Source organism: Primulina eburnea, chromosome 8, assembly GCF_022965805.1.
Source record: "Primulina eburnea isolate SZY01 chromosome 8, ASM2296580v1, whole genome shotgun sequence".
Classification (NCBI taxonomy): Eukaryota; Viridiplantae; Streptophyta; class Magnoliopsida; order Lamiales; family Gesneriaceae; genus Primulina; species Primulina eburnea.
Genome location: NC_133108.1, coordinates 30,999,213 through 31,010,827, shown reverse-complemented (window position 1 = coordinate 31,010,827; position 11,615 = coordinate 30,999,213). Strand labels below are relative to the sequence as shown.

The 11,615-nt window shown below is 38.1% G+C and overlaps 1 protein-coding gene across 1 annotated transcript; it reads right to left on the bottom strand.

Moving 5' to 3' along the window:
* Nucleotides 1-1,770: 1,770 nt before the first annotated feature.
* On the bottom strand, nt 1,771-8,582 carry LOC140839151 (uncharacterized). The gene is made up of 2 exons (XM_073205785.1): nt 8,347-8,582; nt 1,771-2,104 (listed from the first exon to the last, which is right to left on the bottom strand). The coding sequence occupies exons 1-2, from the start codon at nt 8,580-8,582 to the stop codon at nt 1,771-1,773; spliced, it is 570 nt and encodes a 189-aa protein (XP_073061886.1).
* Between the last annotated feature and the right edge of the window lie 3,033 nt (nt 8,583-11,615).

The following is an 11,615-nucleotide window of genomic DNA, read 5'->3' as shown; positions in this document are numbered from 1 at the left end:
TTTGGTAGGCTTGATCCTAGCAGAAATGAATGAATACCAATGTTTCGCAACAGTTTTCAGATCAGACTTCGCTAGGCTGATGTGCACATCGTCCCTCATTCTACACTCAGCTCCTTGTATACAAATTGTTTGAAGAATACTATTATAATCAACATGCTCATTCCTGTATTCTTCATATTCGTCGTGCATGATTGCAGGGATACCATATAACGTGTTAATTGTATGTGCATCAAAGGCTACCCATTTTCCTCGCACAAACACCGTCAACCGATCATACCTAACCTTGAGGTTAGCATAGAACTCTCTCACCAATGAAATGACAGCATCTTGTGGCTGCCTGCCAAATTCTTCCCACTGCCGAGCCCTAAGCATTTGTCCAATTTTAGTATGAGGGGCACTAAGATCAAATCCCCTTTCTTTTATAATGCTTCTATTCAAAATATTGCCATATTGCTCCTCCGCCTTCTCATCATAAAACCGACTTGCATCGTAATTCACATTTGATGAGGATGATGCACCCTTAGATAGTTTTCTTCTTGGAGGCATTGTATCGAACACCTTTCAAACAAAAACTTCACTTCAACCCACTTCTCAAAATACAAGGATTCTTGCACTCCCCCAAACTACTACTCACAATATCCACAACTCAACAATGTACACAACAATCAATCACAATATCCCCAAAATTAAGAATGTGCTTCACCAAATGAATTTTTCTTCCAAAGCAACTATCACCAAAAATTTTCGAATTTATCAACAAATTTGCAATGAATTTGCTCACCTTGGGTGTGTTGAATTGTTTCTTGAAGAACAAAATCAAAGTTTCCTTCAAATTCTTGAAGAAATTTTCGAGCCCCTTTTCAACCCTAGGTTTGATGTTGAATTTGGTGGAAAGGAATGTGATATTTGATGGAATGAATGAAGCTTTTTCGGTTTGGAGTGGTAACTTTTGTTGAAAGAATATAAAAATTTAGTGTGAAGAGTGTTTGTTGGAGTGAGGATTTCGAAATGGAAGAGGGAATTGTGATAGGTGTTCTTCGATTGTGTCAAATTCGCCCAAATCTGTGTTAAAAATCATCGACCGCGGGTGAGGTGCTAGGAGGGACCGCGGGTGCGGTGCTCTCTCGATTTATTTTTTTATTCCACGTTGTGCGACCGCGGGTGCGGTGTTAACAAGACCGCGGGTGCGGTGCTCTCTCGGCAGTTCTTGTATTTTTCTGTATGAATTGACCGCGGGTGCGGTATATGTAAGACCGCTGGCGCGGTGTGCATTCGGCAGCTTAGCGCAGGTGCGCTCCAGTTATCACCGCGGGTGCGGTGATGCTTCGGCACTCCTGAGCGCGGCTGCGGTGTGCTTGTACCGCGGGTGCACTCCTGTTTCGTCAAAAATATTTTTTCTCAAATTTTCAGTCCTGAAAAGAAAACAATTGGGATTCATTAAATTTTGGGAAGATATAAGCACACATTATATCAAAAATACACTACAAAAAATAACATGATACAAAAATAAAATCAACACCGAAATCAACAATGCAAACAAGAAACAAAAAATTTTGGTTGCCTCCCAATAAGCGCTTGGTTTAACGTCATCAGCCTGACTACCATCAGTTTATATCAAGTTGATCCGCCCAAAGGAATGTTTTCAAGGTGCCTTACTTCATTTCCATAGTATGGCTTAACTCTTTGCCCGTTCACCTTGAAAGTCCTCCCATCACTGCATTTTAGCTCGATCGCTCCATGAGGATACACAGTATCCACCAAAAATGGACCTTACCAACGCGATTTCAACTTACCAGGAAACAACTTTAGACGGGAATTGAACAAGAGTATTTGTTGTCCTGGTTTTAGTTCCTTTCGTACAATGAGCTTATCGTGCAACTTTTTGGTCCGTTCTTTATAAATCTTGGCATTTTCGTAGCCTTCATTTCGGAATTCCTCCATTTCAGTTAATTGAAGTTTTCTTTCATCGCCAGCTGCTTTCAAGTCAAAGTTCAACTTTTTAACTGCCCAGAATGCTCGATGCTCCAATTCCATTGGCAAGTGACAGGCTTTACCAAAAACCAACCTATAGGGAGACATCCCAATAGGCGTGTTGAACGCTGTCCTATAAGCCCACAGTGCATCATCCAATTTTATAGCCCAATCCTTCCGGTTTGTATTGACAGTCTTCTCTAATATTTGCTTGATTTCCCGGTTGGATATTTCAGCTTGGCCGTTCGACTGAGGATGATATGCCAATGCCACTCCGTGCTTCACATTGTATTTAGCCATCAGTGAGTTAAAAATTCTATTGCAAAAATGTGTACCTTCGTCACTTATGATGGCTCTCGGTGTTCCAAACCTGGTGAAAATGTTCTTGTGCACAAATTTAACTACAACACGAGCATCGTTAGTACTGGTGGCGATTGCTTCCACCCATTTCGAAACATAATCTGGAGCTAATAATATGTAAGATTGACCAAAAGAATGGGGAAAAGGTCCCATGAAATCTATGCCCCAGACATCAAAAAGTTCCACTTCCAAAATATTTGTCAGTGGCAATTCGTGACGCCTAGAAATGTTTCCTAAACTTTGGCACCTATCACATGATTTCACTAAGGTATATCTATCCTTGAACAAAGTAGGCCAGTAAAAACCTGATTGCAATACCTTAGCTGCTGTTCGTGTTGCTCCAAAATGTCCACCATAAGGTGATGAATGACATTGTTCCAGAATTGTGTTTGCATCTTCTCCATCAACACATCTCCTAATCACTTGGTCAGCACATCGCTTATACACACAAGGATCATCCCAGAAGAAAAATTTAATATCATGGAAGAACTTCTTTTTCTGGTGATGATTCAGATCTGGAGGAAAAGTACCACAAGACAAAAAGTTAGCTATATCGGCAAACCAAGGGAGTTTAGAATTTACCTCAAATAGCTGTTCGTCTGGGAACGACTCATTAATGACTTCACCATCAGTTCTTTCTTCAAGCTCTAGTCGTGACAAATGATCTGCCACCTGGTTCTCACAACCTTTCTTGTCTTTGACTTCAAAATCAAATTCTTAAAGTAAAAGTATCCATCGTATCAACATGGGCTTGGAATCCTTTTTGGCAAAAAAATAGCGAAGAGCTGCATGATCAGTAAAAACGGTTACCTTGGTGCCTATGAGATATGTTCTGAACTTGTCAAATGCAAACACCACTGCTAGCATCTCTTTTTCAGTAGTTGTATAGTTCTGTTGGGCTGCATTAAGTGTACGACTTGCATAGTAGATAGCCTTGAACATCTTGTCTCGCCTCTGTCCCAATGCTGCTCCCACAGCATAGTCGCTAGCATCACACATGAGCTCAAATGGCTCCTTCCAATCAGGCACTATCATAATGGGAGCAGAAATCAGTGCTTTCTTGATCCTGTTAAATGCCTGCAAACAGTCATCATCACAAATAAATGTCGAATCTTTCTCTAACAAATTACATAAAGGTCTAGTAATTTTAGAGAAATCTTTAATATAACGACGATAAAACCCGGCATGTCCCAAGAAACTTCTGATCCCTTTCACATTCTTCGGCGGTGGAAGATTTTCAATTGCAACAACTTTGGCCCTGTCAACTTCTATTCCTTTAGCCGAAATTTTATGGCCAAGCACAATACCTTCTGGAACCATGAAGTGACATTTTTCCCAATTCAAAACTAGATTCTTCGCGTGACATCTCTGCAAAACAAGCATTAAATTTTGCAAACAGTGATCAAAAGATGAACCGAATACAGAGATATCATCCATAAAAACCCCCATTATTTCCTCAACCATGTCAGAAAATATGGCCATCATACACCTCTGAAAAGTAGCAGGTGCATTGCACAGTCCAAATGGCATTCTCCTGAAAGCAAATGTACCGTAAGGGAAAGTGAAGGTAGTCTTCTCCTGATCCTCCGGTGCTATGGCAATCTGATTGTAACCTGAATAACCATCTAGAAAGCAATAATAATGATAACCACCAACTCTATCAAGCATTTGGTCAATAAAGGGAAGAGGAAAATGATCTTTCCTAGTCGCATCATTCAGTTTCCTGTAGTCTATGCATACTCGCCAACCAGTCACTGGACGAGTTGAAATCAATTCATTGTTCTCATTTCTCACTACATTTATTCCTCCCTTCTTAGGCACTACTTGTACTGGTGAAACCCACGAGCTATCAGATATAGCATAAATAACACCAGCATTTAGCAATTTTAATACCTCAGCCCTCACAACTTCTTTCATTGCTGGATTAAGCCTTCTCTGATGATCAACATAGGGTGAATATGATTCCTGCATCAAGATTTTATTCATACAAACTGTAGGGCTAATCCCCTTTATATCAGCAATTGTCCATCCTAAAGCAGATTTAAATTCCCTCAACTCCCTCAACAATTTCTCTTTTTCAGTACAAGTAAGTGAAGAGATGATTACCGGATATGTTGAATTTTCACCTAAAAATGCATAACAAATGTGACTTGGAAGTTCCTTCAATTCAGGGGATACTTTTAGTACCTCTATACTTGCATCTTCAAGTAGCTCTACATGATGCACATCAATCTTTTCTTTAGGCACTGTATCGAGAGCAAGTAACTCCTCGTGCACGTCCCAATCATCTTCATCCAGTATAGACGCAGATTCCAACAAGCATCTCTCCAAGGAATCTTTCGTCAATCTACCTGCACCAACATGAGATACACATGAATCAATTACATCAATACTATTACAAGTACTTACCTCATTTGGTTCTTTGATTGTGTTGTAGATGTTGAACATGACTTCTTCTCCACCTACTCTCAATGTAAGCTCACCCTTGTGCACATCAATCAAAGCTTTTCCGGTGGCCAAGAATGGCCTTCCAAAGATAAGCGGAGTGTCCTGATCTTCTTCCATATCTAGAATGACAAAATCAGCAGGAAATATAAATTTGTCTACCTTTACCAGAACATCCTCCACTATACCCCGTGGATATGTAAGTGATCTGTCTGCCAACTGCCGGGTAATAGTGCTAGGCTTCACCTCGCCAAGCTCTAAACTCTTGTAAATAGAAAAAGGCATTAAATTAATACTGGCACCTAAATCACATAAAGCTTTATTTATTCTAGAACCACCAATAACACAAGGAATAGTAAAACTCCCTGGATCTTTGAGTTTCTATGGTAGTTTCTTTTGGAGTATGGCGCTACACTCCTCGGTCAACTTAACTGTCTCAAACTCATGCAACTTCCTTTTCTTTGACATCACATCTTTGATGAACTTTGCATAGTTTGGCATTTGCTCTAAAGCATCAGCAAATGGAATATTGATGTGAATCTTCTTGAAGATCTACAAAAATTTGGCAAATTTCTCATCCAATTTCTTCTTTTTAAACCTTTGCGGATATGGAAGAATTGGCTTAAATACCGGAGGTTGTTCAACTTCAACTTTGGATCCCTCGGTTTCAACTTCTTCAACAGTCATCTCTTTCTCATCCTTCTCATTGGAATTTTTACCCTCAAGTTCTCTTCCACTTCTCAAAGTTACAGCTTTGCATTGCTCCTTTGGATTCACTTCAGTGTTACTTGGGAATTGACCTTAATTTTGATCTTTCAATGCATTAGCCAACTGACCAATCTGTGTCTCCAATGATTTCATTGTGGCTCCCATATTTCCCATGTGAGTTTCCATGCCATCAAGACGAGATTCAGTCCTAGCCATCCTTTTACTCGGTTCAACAACAAATGTCCCAACTAAATCCTCAGGTGAAGGTTTTCCTTCCCCCTTTGATGCATTGAACCCCGGTGGAGGATTCAACACATTCTTATTATTAGCATATGAAAAATTCTCATGATTTCTCAAACCAGGATGATAAGTGTTAGGGGGAGGGTTACCTCGATATCCTCCATAACCACCAAAATTCCTATTGTTGATATAATGAGCCTCATCAGGAATATGTGGTTCTTCAGTAACAACAGATGCATTTTCAACTTCTGATGTACTAGCCTTGTTCATTGCTGCAATTTGAGTTGTTAAAGCTCAAACTTGAGCGGTGAGTGATGTAATAGGATCTATGGCATAAATTCCAGCTTGCTTCTTTACTCCTGACCTTTCAGACAACCACTGATAACTGTTAATGGTCATCTGTTCAAGCAAATCATATGCTTGATCGGGTGATTTGGCAAATATTGTGCCACCAGCTGCTGCATCAACAGTGCCTCTTGTTTGTCCATTCAAACCATTGTAAAATAATTCAATCTGTACCCAATCTTCAAAACCATGGTTTGGACATCTCCTCAACAACTCCTTATACCGTTCCCATGCCTCATATAATTGCTCAAAATCAGTCTGCCTAAAAGTAATGATCTCAATTTTCAACTGTGCAGACTTTGCAGGTAGGAAATATTTTGCAAGAAACTTAGTTGCTAAATCCTGCCATGTAGTAATACTCCCCAAAGGAAGCGATTGGAGTCATCCTCTTGCTTGGTCCCTAAGAGAAAAAGGAAACAAACGCAATCGAATTATATCATCAGTAACATCATTTATTTTTACCGTATCAGTAATTTCAAAGAATGTTCTGATACGTAAATGAGGATCTGCAGTGGCGGCTCCCCCAAACTGATTCTGTTGAACCATGTTTATCAATGTGGGCTTGAGCTCAAAGTTATTTGCATTAATAGTTCCTCGTGCTATGCCCGAATAATGAGCATTCAGTACCGGCCTAAAATGATCTCTGATGGGTATTGCAGGTGGTGGATTTTCATTATCTCTGTTTTCAGCCATTGCTCTAATTTCTTCTCTTCTTGCCTTTCTTAATCTTCTTGCGGTTCTTTCGATCTCAGGATCAAAGATAAGCAAGTCAAGATTTTGCGATCTTCGCATGCACTGTCAAACAAAGACAATAAACAAATCAATGTTCAATGTAATACAATAAAAACAGCTCTAAATTAAAATCTAGACTAATTGGTAACAATACTAATATAAATTCAAATTTGACACTCCCCGGCAACTGCGCCAAAAACTTGTTGCGTGTTTTCTTGATTGCTCGCAAGTGCACGACGTCAAGTTATAGTAAAATGTAATTTTGAGTACAAGTGTCGATCCCACGAGGAATTTATTTCTAAATTTATATTAATGCTTGTAATTAAAATAGTCTCGACTTTATTTAGAATAATCAACTGACAGATTTGTTCGTACCAATAACTGAATTGAAAATAAATTTACTTGTAGTATCAAACAGAGTTGAACAATGGAATAAAAGATCTAGAGGTCCGATTTCACGCAACTATCCACCATGTGCTATTTAGTGTAGCTATATTATAAATGTCCTTCTTATTCATTAACCAAGAATTCTATAATTATCTACTCCCTCTCCCGAGTGCTAAGTAGATACTAATTATCTAACAAAAGATTGTAACATCCCTGTCAACAATCTAAAATTAAATAACACAATAAGCACTAACTTCTTTTAATGGCTTTAATAGCAATAGATGTCCTCCCGAACTATATAAATACTATCAATGTATTTTTCCCTTTCTTGTTTATAAATTTCTTTTTCCAAGTGATAATTTATAAACATACAAATCATTCAAGATATGGCCAGTAAAATGAAAGCATTAAGATTGGAAAAATACAAATGAACAAGAAAGGAAACTTATATAGCATAAATCATAAATCTCAACACATGGTTTCTAGTTTTGTTCCATCATTCCTCTAGAATTAAGATTTAGTTCATAATAATACAAATAACACAACAACACATAAATCTTAAACAAGACATATCAAATAAAAGTAAAAATAAAGAAAGAAGAACTTAGAACAAGAGTTTTGAAGTGAATGAAGTTTTTGTCCAAAAGTGAGCAAGAACTTGTTGAAGAAGATGAGCTTGATCTTCAATCCTTTCCTTGTAGCCTCCACTCTTTTCCTTGCTCCTCAATATAACCTAGATGATGAAAAAGAGATCCTTTTATAGTCTAGACAGGTTTCCCCACGTAGCACACCATTTTCCTATACTTTTATTCAAAGTCAACAAAGTTTCACAATTTCCGGAATGATGTTGGTGCACGACCGCGGGTGCGGTAATAGGAGGACCGCGGGTGCGGTGTCTATTCGGCAGAATTCCTCCTGTTCAGTGTGTGAGACCGCGGGTGCGGTCCTTGCATGACCGCGGGTGCGGTCATGCTTCGGCATATTTTGTCCTTTGCACCTTCTAATTCATCATTATACTACTCCAAACTCTCATGTCTAAGCTTCCAAACTACAATAACAAAAACAACAACAAATCAAATAAAACCTGCTCAAGAATCACAAAATTCCAATTTAAAAACAAGTAATAAAAGTACAATAAATTGCACTTATCATTTGCACATCTTGATTTTGCTGAAAGTGACTTTATCCAGGGTTTTATGTAAGATATCCTTAGCCACATTATCTAGGTTGGCTTTCCTCTTATCCTCATTTGTCCATTCCTCTCTGGGATTTTCTATATGATGAGGTACCCCATCAGTAATGGCAACTGCTGTATTTTCTTTTAGGATCTTCATGGGACCTTCAATAATAACATAACACATGTCGTCATCTTGTGCAGCTAAATGAGTCTGCATTATTATTTTCCAGTGGTCAAAATTTTCTCTGAAAAACATCGGTATTTTATTAAATGAAGACATGTTGATCAGTTTTGTGAATAAGAGTATTCTGAGACAAGATTCAACTGCTCTGATACCACTTGTTAGGATCGGTTGATAGGTTGACATGTGTTTAGAAGGGGGTTGAATAAACACTCACGATTTTTTAATATTTTCGAATGAAGTGTCAGTTTTGTGACAAACTGAAACTAGGAGTATTGTCAGTCAACGACAATCAGTTTAACTGATAACAGTTGCGGAAATAAACTGACTGAAAGATAGAATAAATAACTGAAGTAAGAACACACAAAGATTTATGGATGTTCGGAAATTTTAATTACTCCTACGCCACCCCTTCTATCACAATGATATGATATGCACTAAAAGACTTTGATCGATACAAAACTTGTACTGATCCACTTCAGTTTGGACTTAACACTGCCAAAACTGAAACTCTTAGTTTACTAAATATCTCACAGTTCTTCGACTGAACTTAGCACAACTGATCTAGTTGAAGATCAAATAAACAACAAACCAGTTTTTGCTTATAAGCTCGAAAAGTAGTCTCAAATGCTACAAATAAATCTGATAAGTGTGAGCTTTTTGATTCTTGAGTAAGAGCGATAATTTCAGCAGGGTAACAGCAAGCTTAAGAGAATAGATAGATCAATTGTTTCTCAACAGTCTTCTCACCTATTTATAGGCTTCTCTTCAACGGTAACATTAAATAATATTTGAATCTTTATATCCGTTGATTGCCACGTCAATATTCCTCTGGCATTCGTACACTGTAAACTCTGAAATGCGGCGTTCCACTATGAGTTGCAGTCTGTTTTGTACTGATGTAAGTTGAATATCCTTTTCAACAACTGATGACGTGTACAGCTGAATGAACAGCTGAGTCGTTGCTAAGGTCACAACTGAATATATCAACTTATCAATTTCCAACTGATCAGTCTGTTGTCTTCGTAAGTTCAGTTCAGCTGGTTTCAGTTGCCTTCAATTAACTGCATAATAATCTTCAATTAGGCAACTGTCAGTTGATTTATGTAGTTCAGCTACTTCAAACGACTTGATCAGTTAGTCCAATTAATTAATCACTTAATTTGTCAAATAACGAAATTAAGTTTCCAACAGTTTACAATAAAACAATATATTAAATATTAAATTCAAGCAAAATAATTCGAGGTATTCTCTCAATTCCAATAGCATTAAATCGGATGTTAGTAATATAAAGTACAATGATTTCAAATAACACCATTATTGGTTGTGTTAGGTGAGTTTATTTAATGGGGTGAGGCCCACACATTAAATAATTTAATAATTAAATCACATCCCACATCGAATGTTTATAAAAATGAATGAGGAAAATTTGTTATAAATTGAGCCTTCCTTGTTTGTTTTTAGTATATCAAAATCAAAAGCTTTTCAGCTTTGATAAAAAGATAGTGCATATAAAAAAAGAGTATTTCTCGTGAGCAAATCAACTCATTGGAGAACTTGTTATAAGTGCAATCCGTGAATTTTTTTCTTGAGTGCGGGAATTCTCTTTTGTGAGTTAGAGAAATTATTTTCTCGGTATACTCGGGTTTGGGAGTGAGGAATATTGAGTGTATTGGTGTATACACTTGTTGTAATATTTCTACCGGTTATAAAAGTTACAGTGCTCCGTGGACGTAGCCTATTTTGGGTGAACCACGTAAATCTTTGTGTTCTTGTTGGTTATTTTATTCCGCATTTTTGGGTGCTATTATCATCGTGATCGGCATCGCTTCGGGGTAATTCCCCAACAACTAGTATCATAGCCTTGTTGTGAAAATTCTTAAGAATTCTGAGTATACTCTGTGGTTGCAGCTTTGTCTGATCTTTCACACCAGAAAAGATTTTTTAGATTTTTTGCTAAGGCTAGAGAAGTGATGGCCGGAGATGATGGATCGGGACCGGGAATCAACAAGTTCGACGAAACAGATTTTTCGTTCTGACTGTTACAGATTAGAGATTATCTGTATAGCAAGAAGTTGCATCAACCTCTATCAGGAAAGAAGCCGGAAAAGATGGAGGATGATGACTGGAAGCTTCTTGACCGACAAGTGATAGGTGTAATACGATTGATCCTAACGAAGAACGTGGCACATAATGTGGCGGAGGCAAAAACAACGGAGGAGATTATGTCCATTTTGTTGGACATGTACGAAAAGCCATCGGCAAATAATAAAGTACATCTCATGAAGAAGCTATTTAACCTGAAGATGAGAGAAGATGAATCGGTGGCTAAACACAACAATGAATTCAACACGATCGTCTCACAGCTAACACCGGTTGAAATTAAATTTGATGATGAGATTCGTGCACTTATTCTTTTGGCGTCTTTACCAGACAATTGGGAACCAATGCGGGCGGCGGTTAGCAACTCTGTTGGGAAAAGAAAGCTACAATTCAATGATTTCAGAGATCAAATTCTTGCCGAGGAAGTTCGCAAGATGGATTCTGGTGAAGGAACATCATCAAGTTCTGCTCTAAATCTCGAGAATAGAGGAAGGGGATGGAGTGGCGAAAAGAGTTTTAACCAATGGCATGGTAGATCCAAGTCAAGAAATGGAAAAGACAATAACACATTTGAAAAGAATGTGAAGTGCTGGAGCTGTGGTGAGACTGGTCACTTGAAAAGAAATTGCAAATCAACAAAGAACAACGCTAATGTTGTTACTGAGGAGGTACATGATGCTCTATTACTATCCATGGAAAGCCTGGTTGATTCTTGGGTTATGGACTCGGGAGCTTCGTTTCATACCACTGGTAATCGTAATGTATTCGATAATTACATTGCGGGAGATTATGGAAAAGTTTTCCTGGCTGATGGAAAACCTTTGGAAATAATTGGTATGGGTGATATCCGGATGAAGATGACAAATGGATCTGTCTGGAAAATCAACAAAGTAAGGCATGTACCAAAGTTGACACACAATCTTATTTCAGTGGGACAGCTTGACAACGAAGGTCATAAGGTGACCT